At 39.0% G+C, this 27,256-nt stretch overlaps 1 protein-coding gene across 6 annotated transcripts in view; it reads left to right on the forward strand.

Moving 5' to 3' along the window:
- PLGRKT (plasminogen receptor with a C-terminal lysine) overlaps positions 1-27,256 on the forward strand; it is a 53,394-nt gene that overhangs the window by 12,669 nt on the left and 13,469 nt on the right. For 5 of the 6 annotated variants that reach the window (XM_082611225.1, XM_082611222.1, XM_082611224.1 and 2 more), the window contains exons 2-3: positions 32-159; positions 1,988-2,074. In XM_082611225.1, coding sequence (XP_082467351.1) covers positions 1,994-2,074 — 81 coding nt within the window. In that variant the 5' untranslated portion in view covers positions 32-159; positions 1,988-1,993. Of the gene's footprint in view, positions 1-31; positions 160-1,680; positions 1,786-1,987; positions 2,075-27,256 lie in introns of all 6 variants that reach the window. The other variant, XM_082611226.1, reaches the window with a different exon arrangement.

Genomic DNA, 27,256 nt, shown 5'->3' on the forward strand with positions numbered 1-27,256 from the left:
AGTTTACAAGGTGTGGTGCACTCATTTTCAGGTGTGGTCTCCTTTGGGAACCAAGGGAAAGCTCTTCTTCCTGCTTGGCTTCTACCTTTAACCTGTGGGAATATCCCCTGATACATCGAAACTACAATCCAGACCCAAGAGAGCAAGGCCAAGAAAAAGGTAAGCCTAAGTCCTAACTTTCCACATAGTTTCTCTTCCCTGGATGACTGACATGAGGATTGTCACTCCACTTAGGGAAGAGTCCACCCCCTTATAAATAGGAGCACTCTAAGGGACATAACTCTGACATACAGGGTGTGTGTGTGTGTGTAAATGGGATTAGAGGACAGCTGTTTTCTTTATAAATGTTTGCTGCATATGTAAAAATTCAATGATCTACTCCTACATGCAAAAGAAAAAATAAGGAATGGCAACTGCCTGAGCTACACTTTCTCTTGTATCACTCATGCTTTCTGCACATTTGTGGGAAAGAGACACCTTGGTGACTGCCAAAATGGATAATATATTGCTTCTGCCTTCAGGCAAGTTCTGCTCTGCTGTTGGAGACAATGGACTTGGGGCTGTCAAATCTGGAGACAGCAGAGAACTTCTGCTAGACCTGCCCATGCTTACTGGGTGACTCTGCCTCTGGTCACTCACAGGATGGAGCAGGGCAGTGGCCGAGGGGTCGGGTGGGTAGGGAAATCTCATGACCTCCCAGGCCTGTTCAGGACTCTGCCTCTCCTCCTCTGGCTCAGCCTCCTGTGCCTAGCATTGAAGCTGACTCTAGCTCGGAGACCCCTATAAATCCAGGGTGCATCTCTGGCCAAAATACAGGGAAGCCACTGAAGTCTGGCTTATAGTATACACTCACTTGGAGCCCCGTTAGCAGGGATAACCCATTGCATCTGGCATGAAATATCGTCCCTCTCCCACCATCTTCTCACCAGTTAGCTAGAACCCAAGATTTTCTGCTGAGGCTATGGAAAATAGGAACTCTGTCTGGGCTTCCCACAGAATATTGTGAATTCTGGGTAGAAAGCATTAGGAATGGCCACTCTGACCTGATGTTCACAAAGTGCTCAACAGCCTACCAAAGAGAATCAGCAACATCGTTGAAGCGGGTAGAGTAGTCGTAACTTCCCTGAGTTCTGCAGTCTTCTGAAGGTAGAATCAACAACTAACTGAGGTCTTCTGTACCCACCCAATTGACTTAAGAACAAAAATTGGAGTTCTGGACCATCTAAAATTGCCAGCCCACTTAAGAACTTCTTAAGTAAGATAAATAAGATAGACGATACCATGTATTCATTTAAAATTTGTGTTTCCCAGAACATTTAAGTATCCTTAGGTTTTCCCCCTTTTGGGAACTTCAGTAGTAGCTTAAGAAGAAAAAAGTGAGGCTAGAGGAGGATGGCCAAGGGATGTTAGCAGTGGGTGGATGGAAAGAGCAAGTGGGTAGGGATTATAGGAAGAGTATTGATATAGTAACCTTGAGATACCTGAAACGTCCTAATATACAAATGCAAGGAGCACAGAGAAATCGGTCTTCAAGGTGAACAATGCATCTTCTAAATCACTCCTCCTCAGAAGCAAAGGTTCTGTCATCCAGCTGTACAGAAGGTAAGAGGGTGGATGGTATTCACCCTGCCCCTCCTAAAAATGAGAGGGTTTTTTTTTTTTTTTTGGTTTGTTTTTAAGTGCTCAGTTCTTCAAGGTATACAGTGGGAAGAAAAATCAGGAAACATGAAGCTATAGAGCAGGAAAAGATTTTGGAAATCATCCAGTTCAATCAGCTGTTCTTGTGTAAGTAAATGATGGCCAGACTGGTTAAGTTTGTCCAAGATCAGATAGCTAGTTAGGAGCAAAGACTAGTGTCCATACTGTGTTCCCAGGTCAGAAAATTTTCTTTTTTTACTTTGTCTTAGGCTCATGGTAGCCTGAAAACAGAGCATGTGAGGATGCCTGTAGAATATATTGTTTTAAACTTTGCTTTTTTACATTTTAGGTCAAGATGGGGTTTATATTTTCAAAATCTATGAATGAGAACATGAAAAGCCAGCAGGAGTTCATGCTTATGAATGCCCGACTTCAGGTACATTTTAATTTTTTTAATTAAAAAAATTTTTTATTTATTTTTGGCAGCATTGGGCCTTTGTTGCTGCACGTGGGCTTTCTCTAGTTGCAGTGAGCGGGGGCTAGTCTTCATTGCAGAGCACGGGCTCTAGGAGCATGGGCTTCAGTAGTTGTGGCACGTGGGCTCAGTAGTTGTGGCTCACGGGCTCTAGAGCGCAGGCTCAGTAGTTGTGGCGCATGGGTTTAGTTGCTGCGCGGCATGTGGGATATTCCTGGACCAGGACTTGAACCTGAGTTCCCTGCATTGGCAGGCGGCTTCTTAACCACTGTGTCACCAGGGAAGTCCTTCAGATACATTTTTAGATAATTAAGCTTTTATGTTGTTACAGTGGTTAAAGTTTCCGTCACATGTGCTCCAGCACTGTGTTCTCCTTAACCTCCCAAAAGGTAAGATGCCCTCGGTGCTGTACCCTCAAAGTCAAGATGAAGTGGACTACTAACTATCTGGTGAATGGGCTTGTTTAAATCTCTAATCTAGATATCTAATGTAAAAATTTCCATACTGCAGGAAGAGATAACTGCTTAGAGTGTATGGTAGAGTAATGCCCCTCCCCAACCCTGCCAAAAAGACACCTGCATCCTAATCCCTGTGAATATGTTACCTTACATGGCAAAAGGGACTTTACAATGTGATTAAGCTGAGGAGTTTGAATTGGGGAAGACCCTGGATTATCCTGGTTTATCTGGATGGGCCCAGTGTAATCATAAGGGTCCTTATAAGGGAAAGAGGGAGGCAAGACGGTCAGAGTTAGAGAGAGAGAGAGATTTGAAGATGCTATGCTGATTGATGACTTTGAAGATGGAGTAAAAGGGCCATGAGCCAAAAGATTCAGGCAACCTCTAGAAACTGGAAAAGGGAAGGATACAGATTCTCCCCTAGAGCCTCCAGAGGGAATGCAGTCCCTCCAGTCCATTCTGGACTTCTGTCCTTCAGAACTGTAAGGTAATCAATTTGTGTTGTTTTAAGCCACTAAGTTTGATAACTTGCTATAGCAGCAATAGGAAATTTTAATACAGTGGAAACATTTGACATTGGATTTATACAATGGCTGGATAAAAAGATCAAAGCAAAGTAGAAGATTGTCTAAATGCCTAATATAGGTCATCAAAAGGTATTTTAAAATATTGTACATCAATCAAGTATTAAAAGTTTGACTGAAATTATTTTCCTAAGACGTCTAACAAAGATCTCTAGGCCTCTGTGGTTCATTATGGCCCTGGGAGTAGACGGTCCTATTGTGAGACATATAGTGAGTGGTTAAAAGTGAGGACCAAAGCCAGGCAGCCTGGGTTTGAATCCTAGTTCCACCTCCTGACTAACTGTGTGGCTTCTGCTTCAGTCTCCTAACCTGTAAACTGGAGGTTATAGTATTCCCCTCAGAGGGTTGCTATGAGGAGTAAAGATGACGGTATATAGAGAGTGTGTAGAACAACACCTCAGGTCTTTCGAACAATGTCTCTCACTCTATAAGCATTAGCTGTTGCTGTTATTATTGCTATTAAAGAGTGATAAGACTGTCTTGTGCAGGATGAAGATCTCTTTGGAGGGAATGGAACTGTTGAAAGAATAGGTAATTGAATTGTTTAACAGAACAAAGTGACCTAGAGGAGACCAAACATTAGGTTTATGAACCAGCAAAGTATGTCACATACTCAGAGTCCTTGTCCAAGACCTCTAGAAACTACAGGGCTTTTACTTTTATGTCAGAAGTCAGGGTCTGTGAAGGGTTTGGGATTTTACCCTACTTGCAAGCTAAGAGATTAGCTTATTACTATCCCATGGATGCTGGCAGAACACAGGAGACACCTACATCACAGAGGACTTTATTACTCACAGCACAGCAAGAGCATAAGCATGAGGTTCTTGTCAATTCCCCATGCCTCTCAAGTCTCACACAGGTGACAAAGATGGGTTCACATGGGTGCTGTGCACTCGGTGGGTTGTAGCACCCTTGAACTTGGGGAATCTGCTGCTTTTCTAGTTAATGAGGAGCTGGTGGAGTTGAGGTGGGGAGAACTTTAACTCCTTCCTCAAGGTTGTTCCCTGCAAACACAACCTCAAGAAATGGTCTGAATAAACAGCAGTCTGGGCCTTGCATTCTTGGGTTACCCAGAATGTGGGGGGACCTTCAGAGACCATGGCAGATTGCCCCCTCAGTGCAATTGACCAGAGCTTTGAGAACAGCCTTGACTTCTGCCCACTGATCCCAGCGACCATTATAGCTGGTGCTGAGGGTCAAACTGGCCGGAACACTATCAGCACCATTAGTTTTCAGCTTAGGTGAACCAAAGGTGAACCAGGCCCAGGCATTTAGGACAGTCTCTGTGAATCCAAGGCCCTTTTGAGCCAGTAGCTTTGCTACAGGTGGCAGAGTCGGGGATAAAGTTTTCACCAAAGGGTAGCTACTACTCCTTTATGCAAAACTGAGATGACACCAGGGCCAGGCTAGGCACATCCTCAAATACATTATTTGCATTTAACCAGCAAATGGGTGCTTTCCTTGTAGTTGTCATCTCCTAGTTGACCCACCCAAAAATGGGGATGTCAGGCCTGAGTCACAAATTCTCCAGGGGTAAGGTGTTCATTTTTATTTTTTTTATTTTTTTTTTTTTTCTTTTTGCGGTATGCGGGCCTCTCACTGTTGTGGCCTCTCCCGTTGCGGAGCACAGGCTCCGGATGCGCAGGCCCAGCGGCCATGGCTCACGGGCCCAGCCGCCCCGCGGCATATGGGATCCTCCCAGACCGGGGCACGAACCCGTATCCCCTGCATCGGCAGGCGGACTCTCAACCACTGCGCCACCAGGGAGGCCCAGGTGTTCATTTTTAACAGGAGCTCAGTAATAGGCCAATAACTGCCTCCCCATTTTGAAAGGGGTCTGTTATGGGTTTGTGTCCCATCCCCCCCTCCAAATTCATATGTTAAAGACCAAACCCCCACTACCTCAGAATGTGACCTTATTTGGAGATAGAGTCTCTACAGAGGTAATCAAGTTAAAATGAGGTCATTAGGATGGGCCCTAATCCAATATGACTTGTGTCCTTATAAAATTTGGACACAGAGACGTGCATACAGGGAAAAGGCTGTGTGAATATGAAGACACCATCTACAAGCCAGGAAGAGAGTCCTGAAACAGAGCCTTCCTTCATAGCCCTCACAAGCAACCAACCCTGCTGACACCCTAACTTTGGACTTACAGCCTCCAAAACTGAGACAATATATTTCTGTTGCTTAAGCCACCCAGTTTGTGATACTTTGTTATGGCAGCCCCAGAAAACTAATACAGGATGTATCTGGTGCCTGTGTCCAGCGTGTGTCGCTGCTGTACTGGGCAATGGCCTCTGAAGATGGCTGTGATTTTCTCTTTTTCGCCCTGGGATTCTATATTGTTTCTATTGGACCACTTGGAAGGGGTCAGAGAATCCCTGAATGGGAGAATGTCCTCTCATCACTATGTATGTTTACAATAAAAGCAAGTAACACAGAATACATTATATATTTATATTCAGGGGACACAACTGCAGTACGTTGAATCAGCTGAATGTTCTTTAACTTCCCTTTCTCACTGCAAACTGCTCAAACCCTATCAGTTGAATTTTGCTCTATGGGAGCACAGATCAAAGATATTAACATAGGTACTTCAGGGGTTATCATGACAGTTTCAGGAGATTAGGCTGTTTCCCAGCTGGGGGAGATAGAGAATACAAATGTGTATTTGCCCTTTGGTTTCTCATCCCAGAATTGGTATTACTTCCTCCCCTGGGCTCCCTTGGCTTCTGGAGAGCACTGGGGCTCAAGGGATATCATTCTTTTAGCCAACACTGGTGCCACTGCTCTGCCCTGTATCCTCAGCACTTTGGGCCATGCTGGCACTTAGCACATCCTCCCTGTATGGGACCAAGTAGACATGGGCGCCCACATCCAACAAAGCTATAAACATTGAGTTCCTCCTCTCCCCTCCCTGAAATTCCCTGGCACACTCAGCCTTCTTCCCTAAAGCAGCTCAAGTTGGAGGAGTGGAGGAGGGAAAAAGCAGCTCGGTGCCAGTCAGCAAGGGTTTGAATTTACTCTGTTTCAAAGAGCCTCCCGTGGCTGGACTCAACAAACAGATTTCTAACATATTTAGCCTATGCAAAGTTCTATATCTTCATTGCTAACACCATTATTTCAGCTTTGGGGAAGCATTGACCCATCAGCCATAGCCACATTGCATGACTTTTGGCTGGGGTGTGGGGCTTGCTGCCCCACTGATGTCATGAAAACATCCTTTCCTTCTCCCACTCCAGAGGAGAATGTGCCACAACCAAAGCACCATCTGGGAGTCGTGTTTGGACCCTACCTTTTGTTTCTCAGCCTCATTTAACACATAAGATAGTGAGAGGGCTTCCCTGGTGGCGCAGTGGTTGAGAGTCCGCCTGCCGATGCAGGGGACACGGGTTCGTTTCCCGGTCCGGGAAGATCCCACATGCCGCAGAGCGGCTGGGCCCGTGAGCCATGGCTGCTGAGCCTGCGCGTCCGGAGCCTGTGCTCCGCAATGGGTGAGGTCACAGCAGTGAGAGGCCCGCGTACTGCTAAAAAAAAAAAAAAAAAAAAAAGATAGTGAGAGATCTTCACTCTACCTTCTTACTTTCACCACCACCTATGCAAAAGCATTTACTTCCAGATCTCAGGGAGCCTTCTGATATCCTCTAACCTGACCAACAAGGGCCCTCTTCCAGAACGCCATCTCTATCAGTATCTTATCCTTGTCACCCAAACTGGCAGGCCGCATGAAGGGTCTGGGATTTTACCCTACTTGCAAATTAACAAGTTAGCCTGTTACTGTTTCACAGATGCTGGCAGAAGATTTTGTTACTCACAGCACAACAAGGAGCATAAGCTTGGTGTTGCTGCCAGTTTTCTACGCACTCCAAGTCCCGTGGAGGTGATGGAGGTGGGCCTAGTTGTATGCTTAGGTGCGTGCCTGGGTTTGTGACATAGGTGAGGAACAGTGAGCTTACAGAATCTATCACTTTTGTCATGAATGGTGAGCAAGGCTGCTCTTTGACTGGGAAGAGATGTTACTTCATCCCTCAAAGTTGCTTACTGCAAACACAACCCTGACAAATGGCCTGGGCAAAGAGTAATCAGGGCCTGCATCCTTGGCCTACTCAGCAAGAATGCTTAGGGCCCATGGCAGATTGATTCTTCCAACACATGTGTTGGTTAAGATGATTAGTTTTTCCTTGTTGAGTGGGATATATTTTATTAATTATCTTTTAATTTCAGGAAAGGATGACAAAAAGAATATAGATCAATACAGTTGAAGCAGCCTTCCAACCCTAAAGCTGCTTGAGTTCTCATCCTAACTGGGACAGCCAAGGGAGAAACATACTCATCTGTAGCAGTTTTGGAAGATTGGGTTGGTCCTTGATGTTCCTCATTTAAAGAAACTAAACATCTAGCATCATTTTAAGGCTTAGAGCTATTCTTTTATATATATATATATATATATATATATATATATGAAATATCATGAAATATTTTATATATACAAGAGAATATATTTATAAATTATGAACCATAATAAAATCAACACCAATGAACCCATCACTAAATTGAAGAATTATATTATCACAATACCCCTGAAGCTACATATGGGTTCCTCCCTATATGCTGAATGAACCCAAACAGCTAAAGCTGGGCTGGAATGTCCCAGAGTTCCTAGAACTAAGCATGACTCTGAAAATGGAAGGAATGGGCCACTGGGGTGGGAGATGGCATGTCAGTTCTTCAAAGGGGAGGTTTAAAAAACCCCAGTTGAAATACCAGGCCTACTAATATCTCTAGCCTGTGATGGCATGTCTTTTGGCTCTTTTCCTATTTGATGGCACTTCAATTAAAAAGGATAAATAGAAGAGATAAAGCAAAACATTTATTAAAAAGAAGCCTAATAACTATAATCCTTTTCCCAGTGGGTTTTTTTAAGTTCTACTTTTTTTTTTGGTAAAAAAGGATAAATCATAACTTGATAATTCCATATTATTGGTGCTTATCTTTCAGAAGAAAGGACCAGAATTAGAGATTCAGCTACATCTTATACCAGGTTCCCGCCTCTGGCTGTATATTCGATTCAGAGGGGCTTTTGAATGTACAGGTCCCACCCCAGACCAATCAGATCTCTTCATGGCCAGACATGTAGTTGCTTTAAGCTCTCCAGGGGACTATAATGCACAGCCTGGGTTGAGAACCTTTGCCCTTTCCTTTTGCTACATAATTGTAATTGGTGATTGGCAGTGATTTAATATTGCACACATTGGAGATAAACCCAAATAAGTTTTCAATTTAGGTAAGTTAATCATGAAATTAAATCAATCACTGGAGTCTGGTTAATAAAAATTTATAAAAGGCTTCAAATCAAAATGGTTTCTTTTTTATTAACAAGTTGGTTCCAGATGAGCTAGAGGGGATTCATACTACTCGGTATAATAATGTTTTCAGATCATCAGCAAAAGTCAGTTTCTCACTGCTCTGTCTAGCCTCTGTTACTGAGGATGGTGGATGGATGGCTGTATTCATTAAGCCAAGTATCAATCAGGTAAAAATGAATACTTCCTTAAAAATGCCACTAGATGGCACACCTAAACCAATTTTATATGACCTAAGTGGCCAGAAAAGCATTTTGATGGTATAAAATAGGATAGAAACTGGAAGTATAAAACAGAAAAAATGAAGGAAGATTCCATGGGTTTTGCTGTGCTGTAGTGCTTTGTAGGAAAAGCAGTCATGATCCATGTATAAGATTAGTAGGGCAGTTTATTCATTGTTCACTATGAGCAGGCAACAAACTAGTGACTTAAAAAAATACATGAGGGACTTCCCTGGTGGTGCAGTGGTTGAGAATCCGCCTGCCAATGCAGGGGACACGGGTTCAAGCCCTGGTCTGGGAAGATCCCACATGCCGCGGAGCAACTAAGCCCATGTGCCACAACTACTGAGCCTGTGTTCTGGAGCCCACAAGCCACAACTACTGAGCCTACATGCCACAACTGCTGAAGCCCGCACGCCTAGAGCCGGTGCTCTGCAACAAGAGAAGCCACCACAATGAGAGGCCCGCACACCACAACGAAAAGCGCCCCCCCCCCGCCACAATTAGAGAAAGAGCCAGCCTTTGACCTGTAAGTCTACGTAGTGTTTGGTGTTAAGAAAATGAGGTAGTTATAAACCAAAAATACAGTTATTTAATATATATGAAATAATGTGCTACATGCTAAGCACATTGGGCCAACCTGGATAATCCAGGCTAATCTCCGCATCTCAAATTCCTTAACTAATCATATCTGCATAGTCCCTTTTGCCATGTAATGTAATATATTCATGGGTTCTGGGGATTAGGACATGGACTTCTCTTGGGGGGAGGCATTATTCTGCCTACCACAGGTGCTTAGGTTATTTCCAATATTTTGCTGTTACAAATAGTCCTTCAATGAATAACCTTGTGCTTTTACATTTTTGTGCTGTTGAGGTATACCTTCAGGGTAGAAGTCTAGAAGTGGGATTGCTAGGTCAAAGGCACGTGCCTTGTAGTTTTGTTAGGTATTGCCACATTTCCCTTCAGAAAGGTTGTACCAATTTGAGAGTGCCTGTTTTCCCGAAGTCTCCCCAGCAGAATATGTACTTGCTTTTTAATTTTTGCCAATCCGATAGGCAAGAAATGGAATCTCAGTCTTGCTTTAATTTGCATTTCTTTAATTATGAGTAAACTTGAACATTTTCTCACATGTTTGAGGGCCATTTATATATCTTGTTTTTGTGAATTGTCTGTTTATTGGGTTTTTATCCCTTGTCTCAACTTTTAAGAGTTCTTTATACATTGGAGGTATTGATCTCTTGCCTGTGGAATATATTGCAAATATTTTCTTGCAGGTTATCATTTGTCTTTGACTTTGTTTATGATGGTTTTCTTTTTTTGCCATGAAAAAATTTAAAAATTTTTATGTATTCAAATGAACAATCCTTTATTGCCTCTGCATTTTGAGTCTTTATCTTGAAAGCCTTTTCCTGTACTAAAGTTAAAGAGGCAGTCACCCATGTTTCCCTACAGTACTTGTATAGCTTCATTCTTTTTCCTTTGCATTTAGATCCCTCATCCATGTGGAGTTTGTTCCATACATGGTGTGAGATATGATTTTAATTTTTATCTTTTCCCAAATGGCTGCCTAGTGGTACCTGCAATATTTATTGAAAACTCCATCTTTACCCTCAGTGATTTGAGATGTCACCTTTAATAACCTTCTATATGTACTTAGATCTGTCTCTGGACATGCTGTTCCACTGGCCTACTTGTTTATTCGTGTACCAGTACCACAGTATTGTAATTAAAGGTGCTTTATAATATATTTTGATGCCTGGTTAAGCTAGTATGCCTTTGTAATTTATCTTTTCAATGTTATTACATGCTTGCTTTTTCATAGAAACTTTAGTGTCAACTTGTCCAACTCTTTAAAACAGTTTGTCAATTTTTAAAATTGGGATTGCATGCTTTTATAAATTTATTTAGGAAGAACTGTTAAGTAATCCTATCCAAGAACAAGGAATGTTTTTCCATTTGTTTGGGTCTATTTTTATGTCTTCCAGGAGTTTATAAATGAATTACAGACTAACCCAAAGTGTTTTTGGTTAAAAAAGGGAAAAATTTAAGTTAAAATTTAAAATTTCCTGTAAATGATCATACAAATATTCTTAAAGTTGGATTCCTTACCTGTTTGGCAAGGGACTATGTTACCAGTGCACATGAGGGAGGGACATTCTTATTCTGAAATGTGTGAGACTGAAGACTAGAAAGAGAGAGAATGGCAGAACCTCCAGGCAGGTTGGGATGGCACAATGGGAAATCTAGAAAGAGAAACTGGGCCCCAGACCGTTGCCTGCTGGATGTAAGGCCAGGCTATGGGTGCTAAGGACTGTGGATTTAATCTTCTTGCAATGAGATGTTCACAGGCATTGGAGACAGAAATATCTAGGGCCAACCCTGGCTCCATCACTTACTAGTTGTCTAACCTTGGATAAATGACGTAGGCTCTCTGAGCCTCAGCTTCATCACTAAAATGGGGAGAAGGATACCCAAGTACTACTGACTTGTATGGCAAAGGAGATGCTCAATAAATGTTCCCTTATTTCCAATTTTTCTACTTTCTTTTCTCTTATTTACTCATAGTCTCTACTTCATTCTTTCTTCCATCTCTAATTTCATTCTCCATTTTTCATTCTTTATCATTTTTTATCTTTCCCCACCTCTTCAATTCTGTGGTCAGGCATATGCTTTTCTACTTCTCTTTCTGTCTTGCAGGATGTTTAGCACTTTAAAAAATCAATTCTGGTAATGAGAAAAGGGGACTAATTAGCCTTTTAGCCCCACATACTCTCATAGGCATTCCTGATCCCACTGAGTACGCTCAGCCTTGAGACACTAAGAGACCTTAGCAAGTGTCCCCTCCAGAGCCATGGCAGAACCTAAGTCATTCCAAAAGATCCCTGTGACCTGGTCCAGAGGACATGGATGTATTCCTGTGTGCCCACCTTGGTACAAAAAGGAATCACTTCTTGTTCATTTCTTTTGCACATACGATATTTCAGGGTTTTTATGCTTTCTTCCCCCGGGAAATTTCAGAACAAAAAAGAATCCCAGCTTAAAGTGAGTTCACTAAATACCAATTTAGTTGTGATGTATGTGAAATACTGCAAAGGAAACAGCACAGATTTAGATAGGTACTGAGTAGACATTGTCCTGAAGAACCAGAGTAATTGGGGAGAAACTAGCTTCTCTCTCTTAAGAGCCATTTATTTAAATCTGACTGACTATAATAGCAATTTAAAGTATAATTGCTTCTATTATAATCATTGAATAAAAGTATTTCTTGGGCTTTCCTGGTGGCGCAGTGGTTGAGAGTCCGCCTGCCGATGCAGGGGACACGGGTTCGTGCCCCGGTCTGGGAAGATCCCACATGCCGCGGAGCAGCTAGGCCCGTGAGCCATGGCCGCTGAGTCTGTGCGTCCAGAGCCTGTGCTTCGCAACGGGAGAGGCCACAACAGTGAGAGGCCCACGTACCGCAAAAAAAAAAAAAAAAAAAAGTATTTCTTATACCTAATTTTTCTTGTCAAGAGATCTGATACCTATTCTAATACTTAGCACTTACTTAACAACTAATATTGATTTGTATATGACCATATTATCTACAAAAAAATTAAAAAGTGATTTACAATTTGTTGCCCGTCTTTAATACTTTCTAAGACTTTTGGATCTGATCTAAACCAGAACTCTGAAAACATTCTTTCATACAGAATCAAATCATTATTTCATATAAATCAGGTCACCACTTTGTTGGTTATTCTTTGTTCGACACCCCTTTCCCTGCCCCCACCTAGATCCATTCTCTGCCCTTGTCTACCCTGCACTGGGGGTCTGACCCTTGGCCTTGCATCTCCCAGACTCCCTTCCCCTCTGGCTTCTGGTTGGACCATTCATTGGGATGCACCAGCAGGAGCCTGGAGGGTGGGAAGGCAGTGAGTTCTGGAGGTGGTTCTAAAACATAATTTTTACAGCCCTTCCTACACTTAAACTTCTTATTGCTTAAGTTATTCTTAATGTCTTTGATGAACATCTGTTAATTTTCATGTTTGAACTTATAGTAATGTCTATTGTACAGACTGGATAATAGAACACTAAACTTCTGTACTTGAAAATGACAGCCTTAAAAGCTCATATCAATCACACACACACACACACACACACACACACACACACACAAGGAGGTACAGTCAACTCCAGCAGCAGCAAATTTTCCTTCCTTTCGAAAATAAAGTTTTAAAATCAAAACATTACTTTAAAACTCTAATCCAATTTTATGATCTCTCTAACTTGGTTTCTGGGGTTTTTAAGGATAAACTCTCCCAATACCCAACTTTTACATTTGTCCAGAAACTTAGGCATTTGCAAAGCAATGCCTCAGAATGTTTCTAGAAAAATATGCTAGAATTACATTAACTTTGCTGCCTAGCATTGTAATTGACATGTTGTCATTTCTGTTTGCTTCTTATTAATGTTTATGCAAAGAATAGAACTCCAAAGAGACTATTCTGATACTGCTTTATTAATTCAATGCTTATTGAACACTGACCACATGCCAGGCCGTGTGCTAGTCAACGAGGATATAAAGATGAAAAGACAAAGTTGAGTAACTGTATTATGTTCTGAAATGGTTCATATTATTTCACAGAGTGCTTTTCTTGGAAGAAGAAATGGTTGGGTCATTTTCAGTAAAGAAAAATTTTGTGTTCTCTTTGAATCTATTCGGTAAATTAACGATAGTTTTAGGTTTTGGGTTAGGTTCAGCTTGGGTATATTTACTGATGAAAAATTAGAAATGTGTAGGCTATTAAATTTTAGATTTATTACATTAATGGTAATATATAATTTAGACTTTGAAATTTTCTTATGTATGAGCACATTCACTTGATTTTTAAATCATTGTACATGGCTCGGACACTGAATTATATAGTATGAAATATTTATTTTCAGTTATGCACCCAAAAAGAAAAATATTATTTTGAAGCCATGTTTGTTTGGAGGAAAAATTGAACATGAAGACTTCAAAGCTTAAAAAAATTATATTAGAATAGGTGATTATCAGTGTTTTTCCTCTCTTGAAAAATCTTTCTGTGATTATATGTATCTTTATAATATACACAAACAAGTAAACAGGGAGAGCTGCAGTTGTAGACCTCGTACCTTAGCATTAGCAACTGCCAGTCTACCCACAGGCTTCTGGTAAAAGGTTTTTTGCACATATCATAATAAAAATCAATTCCACCATAAAAGCTGCTTGGGAATGTATATTTTAATAGAATACTTTGTTCATGTTTTTAGTATTTAAATATTTGCATATTTAAAACCTTTAGGAACTTGAAAGCAAAGGAAACTCTATTAGGTTAGTTTTTTTTTTTAATGTATTAAAATTGATATAATTAACACTCTGTTGGTGTGCCTCTTTAATAAGTACGTCAATTAGAACTTTCATTTGCAATATAACTGTCATTTTCAAGAACCGGAAACCCAAAATGCACACCTCTGAAAAAAAGGGGAAAAAAATCTGCCCATGTGACAGATAAAAGGGAAGAGGCAGGCTTCCAAATTATAATGCAATCACACAGGAGGACAAAAATTTCTTGAAGTTGTGAATAGATTATTATACAAAGGAATGTGCCCTGTTCTAAAGATGTTCTTAAATTTAAACTTTTCTTTTCACCTTCTCTTATTTTCTGCTGTATGAGTTCATACTTTTTTTTTTCCTAATGATCACTGCCCTTATTTTCTAAAATTGCTCCATGTTTCTGCGAAGTTACCTACAGAGAGATGGTTAGAACCACTAACCAGGCTTTCAGTGACTTCTGGTTTAGGTAATTGACTGGGTAGCTTTCTTGCCAATTATTACAGAAACTAATATCATGCCTCAGAGTAACGATCACACAGTTAGGGAAAATTCTTTTTTCAGTTACATGCTTCTATAGCTTACATAAGTACAGAAAAATCCTGAACGAACTTTTTGGCCAACCCACTAATTTAACGTGAATCTTAATACAAGTCTGTCCGCTTAATGTGCATGTGCAGGCACTTAACTACCGTTATTTCTTGAGTACTTCTCATGCAAATTGATAAGAAAGACGCCCCCCTCCCAACTTTTGTATACAGCAACTATTTGAAGATGATGTTTCACAAAGTTTTCTTTTAGCAAAATCTTTTCACAGCTAGGAAAATCTAAGTGTGATGTTTTGAGTATAATGTTTTGTTGTAATAATGGTTTGCTAATAAAATAATTAGTGAAATAAAACATGTCTGAATCTGTCATTGCTGCAGCCTTGCAGAATGGGCAGAATGGGAGCGCCTCTGCCCCTGATCTCTCTACCCACTGAGCAATCACCACCTTCACATAGGTGTCTGTTGCAGCCAGCAACACCTCAGATTGCTGTTTGGAAATAGTTTAACTTTAGGCTCTATCTCAGGCAAAAAGAGAGTTGATGAAAAACAGACGTGTTTAAATTGGTGCTAGAGGGAACTGATGGTGTATTTTGTCTACAGCATCCAATATTTGGCTTTTTCTAAATGAAAAGTTACTTTTAAAAAGCCTTTCATGAAAGAGAACTTACATTGAGAAGTTTCATACAGTTATATTACTTCCAATTCTTTCCCCCTTTTTATTTCCTTACATCTTGACCATTTGTTTTGCTTTTTTTCTCAGTGACTATGTTGCCTCCTCTACTTTCCGTCTCCTCATACCACATTGATCAGTAAGTGATAAAGCCTGCATGTTCTTACTTCCCAAGAACTTCAAAAACCTCAGTCACTATATCAAAAAGTCTAGACCATTAAGCCTTTGAAAAATTCACTTAACCAAGTAAATTATAACTAATGTGTTCACAGTTCCTTAGGAATGTGTTCATATATATGAAACTTGGTGTTAATAATAAAAATAGCAACACTAGTTGGAATACTGAGCTAGGGAGATGGTCATTCTACAGATTTACTAATTGAAGGAGAATGAATCTCTATAAAATATAAGATTCTTTCATTCCCAAATCATCAGATGTCTAAGTACAGTTATCACAATTCAGTTTTTTTTAATGGTCATTTCCATGAAGGCACAGGTTTGTATTTGATTAGCCTGTTTGTTATTACCAATCATATAAATCTTTAAAATAGAAATATATTATCTTTAGAAACTACCTAGGAAGAACTAGTGTTACTTTAAATCAACAAATGGTTAAATATTATTAGAAGGAAATTACTTGATTCCTTGAGTTTGCTGGTCTTTATTATCAGCTTATTAAAGCAATAAAAACCTGAATATAAACTACAAACTAGTAACAGAATATCTGGAACCAAAAGAAAATAATAGATAAGAAAAAAAAGAAAATTGTTAGTTCTGTTAATCTGCAGTTCCCTTTGAGAAAGCACATATTATCTGTTGCTAAGTAAAAAGATTAATGTTGAAAGACCATATTAAATTATAGAAGAAACTGCTTTGAGGGGTCTGGTTATGAAAAAACAGTTATACCTATTCACACATGCCTTAGTGAGATTTTTACAGCAACATTATTTAACTGCTAGAGCCAATTTTTAAAAAATTTATACCTTTCACAGTAACTATGCTAACAATCAACAGGAGGTATAAGATATACATAGAAGCCTTAAAATTTGTTTCATATTATTATGAGATGTTCATTGTTCAAACCAGCTATTTCTTATTACTGAGTTGATGATAGGAGAAAAATAAAGAATACTATTCATCACCCCCTGCCCCAACTTCCACCAATCAAGAGAGAAGTGAAAATGGCAGGATGAAGTCTCTTTACTATAACATTGAAAATTATTTTACTTTTTAAAATTAATTATTTTATTTTATTTATTTTTGCCTGCATTGGGTCCTCGTTGCTGCACGTGGGCTTTTCTCTAGTTACGGTGAGCGGGGGCTACTCTTCATTGTGGTGCGCAGGCTTATTGCTGTGGCTTCTCTTGTTGTGGAGCATGGGCTCTAGGCACATGGGCTTCAGTAGTTGTGGTACACGGGCTCAGTAGTTGTGGCTCGTGGGCCCTAGAGCACAGGCTCAGTAGTTGTGGCACATGGGCTTAGTTGCTCTGTGGCATGTGGGATCTTCCCAGACCAGGGCTTGAACCCGTGTCTCCTGCGTTGGCGGGCAGATTCTTAACCACTGCGCCACCAGGGAAGCCCACAAATTATTTTTTTAATCCATGAATTATTTTAATAAAGAAACATGTCGATAAAACTAATAGCTAATTTTTACTGAGTGCTTACTAAATGCCAGCCACTATTCTGAGCATTTTATGTATTCTCTTATTTTATTTCATGATAACCTAATAAGGAGATCCAATTATTATTCCCATTTTATAGATGAGGAAACTGAAGCCCAGAGAGGTTAAGTAGCTTGCCTGAAGTCACATAGTCAGTATATAGTGTATATAGTAAGATTCAAACCAGGGAGTCTGACTACAGTATTTGCACTTTTACATAACAATACTTGTCTCTTTCTGCTTCAAGTAGTTTTTCGCAAAACATATACAAAAGCCCAGGGTAATTACCTAATATGAGAAGGTGAGTTAACCTTAAACAGTTTGGCTTATGAATATCTATGTAGTAATTGCACAGTAATGATACAGGAAGTGTGAGTAGGAGTTTTAAGATAAAATTTAGCATAAGCTGTGGAAATAAGAAATATACTCTCCTGGGTCTTATTGTCAATGAAAATTAATTTATATGAGCATATCAACCCTCAGCAATTAATCTGAATTATGATATCATCTTTATTGTAAGCATCTATAACAACTTGGCAAGTGTCACTTAATTTATTCTAAGAGTTCCTCTCTGGAGCAGTCCTGAGGAAAGCAGATTATATAACAGTTATCGCCATGTCTAAAACAGAAATGGGAAAAAACCAAAGGCAAGGAAAAATCAGATTTATTCCACAGTGTTCAGCCTGCTTAAGTCTCATTTTGATTAAACCCTAGTTCCCCAGCATTGTTGTTCTAAGAGATTTGCTGCCTTTCCCCCTCTGGATATCATAGTACCAATGTCAGAAATCTAAGAAATGAGTTCAGTGCTGTCCAGGCCAGGCCAACTTCTCACCTCTGTGCATCCTTGCAGCTAAGGAGGTTGGCCTAGGACTGCCCAGTTGAGGAGAACATGCCCACACCCTTCAGCATGTTAGCAGTGGGTAAGGGGGAGGTGTATCCAAATTACCTGTGAGGCTTTCCAACCAACCCTTCTTTCCCCAAATTTTATACTGAACCTAGTAAGTCACCAGCTTCAGGGTGTCTTGGCTAGCTAAAAGATTGAGGACAGCTGAGAAGGACAAAGCACAAAAATCAATGCACATACCAGGACACCTATGCGGCTGCCTGCTTTGTTGCATGGTTCGACAGTTTAGGGCCAACCTTACCCTTGCTTCAAGGCCACAGACCCTGCCTTTGACTGTGGAGGACAATCTCAGAAATGTGTGCCACTGATCACAGGATGATGCACAGAAGGCAGAGCTCAATCAACACCAGTTTCTCACTGCTTCTGACCAAAGCTCTAAGAACTGGTCAATGCGACATCACCTTTGTGCCCAACAGCACATCCTTTGTTTCCTACATGTGACAAACTACTTCTGTGGAATTTTCTAATAGAAAACTAAAGTATGCTACCCTCATGAGAAATACTATGATAATCTAGATAAAATTAGCATTGCAGTAGGTTATGACTTCCTTCCTTTATCTTAACCTTTCCCCCCAGACCATGTTTTAGGACATCTTGGCTATTTTCTTTTCTACACTGAGTAAACAAATGTCATCAATTGAGATTGCTTCAAAGAAAGTAATCTTATTTTGATTTAGCACAAATCAAAATCATATTGCTTCATCCAAAGTTTACTCAAATCAATGATTTTAGATAAAGTTAATGATGCTTTACGCACACACAAACATTTAACCATAGGAGACAAATTTAAGGTCTTTTGTGGCCAACATCAGCTCAGCAAATTATTTTTCTGGCTATTAGGATATGCTAAATATCCTTCAATTGCTGTTCCTAGAAAATCTTGCTACTTTGATATTTAGGGTAGAGAGACTTAGTAATGTAAAAGAACAAATGTCCCTTTGTTACAATTTTTCTGACAGTTGAGCATTACGTTAGTCAATAGATTTTTTAAGTCATTTTATATTTGGAAGACATTTAAAAATTCCTCCCTGAAAATGTTCCCACTTAACATGAGATGTGGAAGGCAGCACAGATGTAGATTTGACTGGCTATCATCATCCTTTGTTTCCTACACCCTGGGCTTGCCTTTTTACAAATATTATCTCTAAGTCTCACAATAACCTTGCAAGGGAGGTATTACTGGCTGCATTTTACAGGTTAAGGAAACTGCGGTGTAGAGTTCCATGCTTGAGATCAGATAACTAGTAATCAAAGGACGCTGATAATCTGGTCCCTCTGGCTCCAGAGCCACAGACCCCAACTTGATTTGGTGAATCATGTAATGCCACAGAGAATAAACATAGTAGAGTAAAGGTGAGAATGATGTAATAGTATTCACATTGTGCCCTTGGACCCTGTGGGGATAGAGCCCAGGCAAGATTACTCCCACTTCCTGGCAGCACCCTGTCCAAATGATCTTTGAACCTCCCCCAAATCACTTGACATAAGTCCAGATGGTATAAATCTTTTTCTAATACCTTCTCACTGAGACTCCCCACAGTTCCCCATAGTATGTGTCTTCTTTACTGCAACAAGTCCATGAACCCTACTTTTTCTGACTATAGGTATGTTCCTGGTATTCTTTAGCTGGAGGACATTGATATCACTATGATAATGTGATAAATGTCTACTGTTTATTTAGCACTTACTATGTGCCAAGGTCTGTTCTAAGCTGTTTGTATATATTAATACCTGTAATCCTTATTACACATCATGAAATGGGCATGATAATTAGTCCCATCTTGTTGATGAGGAAACTGAAGCACGGGGAGCTTGACTATGTGATAGTCCTGTTTCCCTGAAGAAGGATATTCCCTCATGAGTTTGGGTGGTCTTTAAGCTACAGAACAGGCCAAGAAAACACTTCATTTCTCTATGATCTCTAGGACCGAGGTGACTGAAGGCTAGGCTAGTTCCCTAGGGCTGTTCCAAATGGGGAGAAGATCCTTTCCACTTGCCCATCTTAAGCCAAAACCTCAAGGGCCAAGGGGAAAGAGTAGAAGCGTGAGCTCATTTCAGAAGAACTTTTATTTTCTTCACTGCAAAACATGATCTCCTGCCAAGAACAATTATTTGATATATATAGGTTTTAATGTATATCCTCCATGATATTCTCCATATAGCCTATGATATTTGAACACTTAACTATGTGACAGGTGTAGTTTCAGATGTTTACTAGTCAACATAATTAATATCTCAGTCCTCATCACACTCAATTTCTCAGCAACTCTTGACACAATTGACCATTGATCACTCCCTCCTTGAAACACATTCTTCAGTTCCTTTCTGGGAAAACACACCTCTTAGTTCTCTCCCTACTTCCCTGACCACACCAGCTCAGTCCCCTTTGCCTCCTCTTCTCCTTGACTCCTGCATATTCCTGGAGTGGCCCTGGCTCAGATCACACTTGTCTTCTCCATCTATACGCACTTCCTAGGGGAGCTCATCTAGTCTCATAATTTCAAATACCACATATATAACGGATGACTTCAAATTTCTATTGCTAGCCCAGACTTTGGCTGTAACTATAGACTGCTGACTTGACATATCCATCTGGATATCCACAAACATCTCAAACTAACTATGCAAACCACAATTCCTCATTCTCACCCATTCTGACCCCATTCTTATCCATCAAATCTGCTCATCCTGCAGGCTTCTCCATCTCCATAAGTGGCACCACCATGCCGTGGTCAGGCTACAAACCTGGGATCGCCTCTTAATCTTCCCTTTTTCTCACATCCCTTTATCAAGTCCATCAGAAAATGATTTTCAGCTCTAAATTCTAAACATATCCAGAATCCAACCACTTACCACCTTCACTGCTGTCACTCTACTCCAAACCCCCATCTTTTGCTTGGATTAGTGCTACAGCCTCCCAGCTGCTTTCGCAGTTTTTACACTTGCTCCCCTACAACTTCTTATTTTCTTGAAGTATATCATAAACACAGTGAAGTGCACAAATCTTGTGTGCAGAGCTCAGTGAATTTCTACATATGTTTATACCCATATAATTACCATCCAGATCAATATATACAATATTTCCAGCCCAGGAAGCTTCCTCCTGCCTCTTCCACTGCTAAAAGCAACCACTATCCAGACCTCTGCCTCTATAAATTAGTTTTGCCTTTTTAATGCTTCATATATATGGGATCATACAGTATGTACTCTTTTTCATTTTTTTTAAATTCATGCCTGTAAGATTTATCCACATTATTAGTTGTAGCAGTAATTCATTCTTTTTCCATGCTTTGTAGTATTCCATTATATGAATATACCATAATTTATGTATCCATCCTACTGTTGATAGATATTTAGATTGATTCCAGTTTGGGTCTATTATGAATATTGCTGCTATGAGTGGTAAACGTATGTGCTCACATCTCTTGGGTACATCATATTCTTCAAAGTCAGACTGATCCGTTAAAATGTCATATCACATAGCTTCTTGCTCAAAGCCCTCCAGCAGCTTCTCATCTTCCTCACAGTTTTTACTGAAGTTCCAGCAAAGGCCTACAAGACTTGTTCTCAAATATGGTCCACTTTTTAAAAGCATCAACACTGGAGCTTGTTAGAAATACAGAATCATGTGTCCCTCCTTGTTCTACTGAATCAGAATCTGCTTTTAATATATCCCCCAGGTGATTCACATGCATGTCTGAGAAGCACTGCCCTTGGTGATCTATCCCTTTGCCATCACCTCTCTGACCTCATCATCTACCACTTTCCCCCTTGCTCATTCCTCTCTGGCTACACCGGTTACTTTGCTGTTCCTTAGATACCCCAGACGTGCTCATCATCGAGAGGTTGTGTGAGCAGGACCTGGTCAGCAGTTTCTTCTCCTGACCCAGTTGTCGGCTTACCATGTGACCTTAATTTCACATTATGGTAGCTAACTTCTTTTTACCCATAAAGAATGAACCCAGAGTATAATTATAGGTGAAGGACATGGGAAGACTAAGATTAAGTAGTGGTGATGGTGGAAAGGGAAGAAACAGATGTCAGGGAAAAAAATACATATATATGGGGATATATGTATATGTATAGCTGATTCACTTTGTTATAAAGCGGAAAGTAACACACTATTTTAAAGCAATTATACTCCAATAAAGACGTTTAAAAAAGGCAAAAAAATACATATATAGCCATGCATATATATATATATATATATATATTAGGCTGAAAGATTTTTCCACATCAGAATATATAGCTGCATAGGAATAATGATGATGATGATGATAAGAAGAACAGAAAAAACAACTAGTTTTTATTAAGTATTGACTCAGCCTGAAAGTTGAATTGCTAGATCAAGGGGTAGGTGCATTTAAAATAGATGTTTCCAAATTCAACCATAGGGTTGTATTATTTCTACATGCTATTCTCCTTAATAATGTAGTCCTCAAGACAACCCCACGAGGTAGTTACTATTATTTTCTATATTTTACAGATGAAGAAACTGAGGTACAGAGAGATTAAGTGACTTGCCCAAGGACACAGTGTTAATAAGTGGTGGCATCAGACTCAAATGCAGGCAGTCTGATTTCAAGGCCCACACTCTTAACCCCTTCACTGTGCCTCTCTCGTGTAACCATCACTACCATCCAACTCTAAGAACATTTTCATCTTTCCCAACTGAAACTCTGTACTCATCAAACACTCACTCTCCACTCCCCCCTCTCCCCAACCCCTGGCATGCATCATTCTACTTTCTGTCTCTATGAATTTGACTCCTATAGGTACCTCGTATTAGTAGAATTATATAATATTTGTTATTTCATGATCTGCTTATTTCAACTGGCACAATGTCCTTGAGTTTCTTCCATGTTGGAGCATGTGTTAGAAGTTTCTTCCTTTTTAAAGCTGAATAATATTCCATGTATATGTCACATTTTGTTTACTCGTTCACCTGTTGGTGGCCATTTGGGTTGCTTCTACTTTTGGGGTATTGGGAATAATACTGCAGTGAACATGGGTGTATAAGTGTCTACTCGAGTCCCTGCTTCCATTGTTTTGGGGTATACACCCAGAAGTGGAATTACTGGATCATATGGTAGTTCTGTAATTTTTTTTTAAGGAATTGCCATGTCATTTTCCCTAGCAGCTGCACCACTGTACATTCCCACCAGCAACGTACAAGGGTTTCAGTTTTTCCATATCTTTGCCCCAGGCCAATATTTGTTATTTTCTGTTGTTGTTGTTCATAATAACCATCCTAATAGGTGTGAATTTTTTTATTTTTCATGTATAAAATCTGTTAATCTTTTCCTTCATGTTTCCTGTTTTTGTTGGAAAGGTCTTTGACTTCCTAAGGTTATACAAGCAGTCTCCAAATTTTCCTTATATTTATCACTTCATTTGGTACATTCAGGGCTTTGATTCACCTGGAATTAATTTTCTATTTGATTTAAGATAGGGAGTACTAACTGTCTTCTTCCAGACTGAAGAGTCAGTGATGCAAGTGTCATTCCTGATAGTTCATGCCTTTCCCTTTCTACCACTCTGACTTTCCTGTGGCTCCCCCACCCCCCAACCCAGGGCCAATACTGAGCCACTGTTGTTTTTAATATTCCTATCTTTGCTTGCTTATCAATGCTATCAAATTAGGCTTACTTTTATCGCAAGAAAGTGAGTGTGAATAAACAGCCCATAATAAAAAATGTACCTTTCTTATGAAAATAAAACATTCAGGAGGATTATAAAAGAAAATCTTATGGCTGTTATCATTTGCCTTATATACTGAGGTGCCCCTATGTTGGGTGCATATATATTTACAACTATTATATCTTCTTGGATTGATCCCTTGAACATTATGTAGTGTCTTTCTTTGTCTCTTGTAACAGCCTTTATTTTAAGGTCTGTTTTGTCTGATATGAGTATTGCTTCTCCAGCTTTCTTTGGATTTCCATTTGCATGGAATACCTTTATCCATCCTCTCACTTTCAGTCTGTGTGTGTCCCTAGATCTGAAGTGGGTCTCTTGTAGACAGCATATGTACTAGTCTTGTTTTTGTATCCATCCAGCCAGTCTGTGTCTTTTGGTTGGAGCATTTAATCCATTTACATTTAAGGTAATTATTGATATGTGTGTTCTTATTGTCATCTTTTTAATTGTTTTGTATTTGTTTTTATAGGTCTTTTTTCTTCCCTTCCTCTTTTGTTCCCTTCTCTTGTGATTTGATGACTATCTTTAGTGTTGTGTTTCAGTTGCTTTTTCTTTTTTGTTGTGTATCTATTGTAGATTTTTGGTTTGTAGTTACCATGAGGTTTTGATATAGCAGACTATATATATACAAGATTGTTTTAAGTTGCTGTTCTTTTAATATCAAATGCATTTCCAATATCCTGCATTTGTGCTCTCCTCTTCTCACGATTGCTCCCATTGATATCATATTTGTGTGTGGATGATTTCCTACCTTTACTGTATGTTTGTCTTTACTGGTGAGCTTTTCCGTTCATAAGTTTCTTGTTTTCTAGTTGTGGCCTTTTCTTTTTTGCCTTGAGAAATTCCTTGAGCATTTGTTGTAAATCTGGTTTGGTGGTGCTGAATTCTCTTAGCTTTTGTTTGTCTGTAAAGGTTTTGATTTCTCAGTCGAATCTGAATGAGACCCTTGCTGGGTAGAGTATTCTTGGTTGTACATTTTTCCCTTTCATCACCTTAAATATATTGTTCCACTCCCTTCTGGCCTATAGAGTTTCTGCTGAAAAATCAGCTGATAACCTTATGGGGATTCCCTTGTATGTTATTTGTTGCTTTTCCCTTGTGGCTTTTAATATTTTCTCTTTGTCTTTAATTTTTGTCAATTTGATTAATATGTGTCTCAGAAATATAGATCATGGAACAGGATAGAAAGCCCAGAAATAAACCCATGCACCTATGGTCAATTAATCTACAACAAAGGAGTCAAGAATATACAATGGAGAAAAGACAGCCTCTTCAATAAGTAGTGCTGAGAAAACTAGACAGCTACATGTAAAAAGAATGAAATTAGAACATTCTCTAACGCCATACACAAAAATAAACTCAAAATGGATTGAGGACCTAAACGTAAGACTGGATACTATATAACTCTTACAGGAAAATATAGGCAGAACATTCTTTGACATAAATTACAGAAATATCTTTTTTGATCCACTTCCTAGAGTAATGAAAATAAAAATAAAAATAAACAAATGGGACCTAATCAAACTTAAAAGCTTTTGCACAGCAATGGAAACCATAAACAAAATGAAAAGACAACCCACAGAATGGGAGAATATATTTGCAAATGATGTGACTGACAAGGGATTAATCTCCAAAATATACAAACAGCTCATGCAGCTCAATATCAAAATAACAACTCAGTCAAAAAATGGGCAAGTCTAAAGAGGCATTTCTCCAAAGAAGACATACAGATGGCCAAAAAGCACATGAAAAGATGCACTACATCGCTAATTATTAGAGAAATGCAAATCAAAACTACAGAATAGCCATCATCAAAAAGTCTACAAACAATAAATGCTGGAGAGGGTGTGGAGAAAAGGGAACCCTCTTGCACGGTTGGTGAGAATGTAAATTGGTACAGCCACTATGGAGAACAGTATGGAGGTTCCTTAAAAAACTAAAAATAGAGGTACCATATTATCCAGCAATCCCACTCCTGGGCATATATTCAAAAAGATACATGCACCCCAATATTCATTGTAGCACTATTTACAATAGTCAAGACATTGAAGCGACCTAAATGTCCCTCAACAGAGTAATGGATAAAGAAGATGTGGTACATATATACAATGGAATATTACTCAGCCATAAAAAAGAATGAAATAATGCCATTAACAGCAACATGGATGGACCTAGAGAAGTAAGTCAGACAGAGAAAGACAAATATCATATGATATTTGTCCATTTGTATGTGAAATCTAAAAAAATGATACAAACGAACTCATTTACAAAACAGAAACAGACCCACAAACTTAGAAAACAAACTTATAGTTACCAAAGGAGAAAGGTGGTGAGGAGGGATAAATTAGGAGTTTGGGATTAACATATATACACTACTATATATAAAATAGATAATCAACAAGGACCTGTTGTATAGCACAGGGAAGTCAATTCAATATTCTGTAATAACCTAAATGGGAAAAAAATGTGAAAAAAAAATACATATGACACTGAATCATTTTGCTGTACATCTGAAACTAACACAACATTGTAAATCAATTATACTCCAAAATAAGATAAAAATTAAAAAAGAAGCCACTAAAAAAAATTTTGATTACAAAAAGCCTGTGTGAAAACGTTTATAATACAAAAAAATCTTATGACATAAAACTCTAATTACATTTATGTTTATTTCTCAGTTTGACTCTCTCTCCCTATCTGTGGCTATTTAGTTTAGGTTTTTATTTATCATTGTATTTGAAAAGAAATGAGTGTCACTACAGGGATTAAACAGCAAATCTAAGACTTATTGGTCTTGACTGGGTCAGGCTCACCTTTCTGCAGAACTCTGAGATCCATACAAATCAGAACAGGACAACATGTAAAAATAACATGTTTTTCCATTTCAGGAATTAATGATTATTTTCTTATAATAGTGAGATGATATTTTATTTTTAAATTCATATGAACATGAATTATCAGAAGTATCTTTTCCCAGAAATGGATAACTAAATAATGAATTCTTTCCACAATCTACTTTTGTTTTCATATTGAAATCAGGTTTACATAAATTTCTAATTTAAAGGCTTGCCTAAAATTAATTAGAATTGGAAATGACTTGCCCCACAAATTCTTCCCATTAACAATTATTATATCACTAGGTTAACGTTCTGGTGTTAACTGGATTCTGATTTTAGCTGCTGTATAAATGTATTTTCCTCTAAATAAAAGAATCTCTAGATTAACAGCCATCTAAGCTGAGCTCCCAAAATAGCTTGCAAAACTGGTGATGAGCCGATATTTGAGCAATGTTTTAAAGTAAGATAGATCAGCTCAACCCACCCTTTTAACCAAAAATTTGCTGTGGTATATATTGCACCTCTTTAGGGCAAATAAGGTATAATACCCAGGGAGGGTGATATGAGTATTAGGGATAGGAATGCTTGAAGAGAAAATAGAAACATTTACAGAGAAAAAACAATATCCTCCCCACCTCTTGACATTGCAAGGAAAATTTCGGTGGTGTGCTTTAGTATGAAAATAGGAAATGTATGGAATATAAAGCTTAAAACTAATTATTTATGAAAAGGACTATATATATAATGCTAAAAAGTTTTTTCTTCCCTCTTTGATAAATATAAAGATGGAATATATTATTATAAAATGATTTATAAAGTCTTTGCATCTGAATAGAGTTATTCCTTACCAAGTGGC

The sequence above is a fragment of the Mesoplodon mirus genome, assembly GCF_964341445.2.
Source record: "Mesoplodon mirus genome assembly, chromosome: 1".
NCBI lineage: Eukaryota > Metazoa > Chordata > Mammalia > Artiodactyla > Ziphiidae > Mesoplodon > Mesoplodon mirus.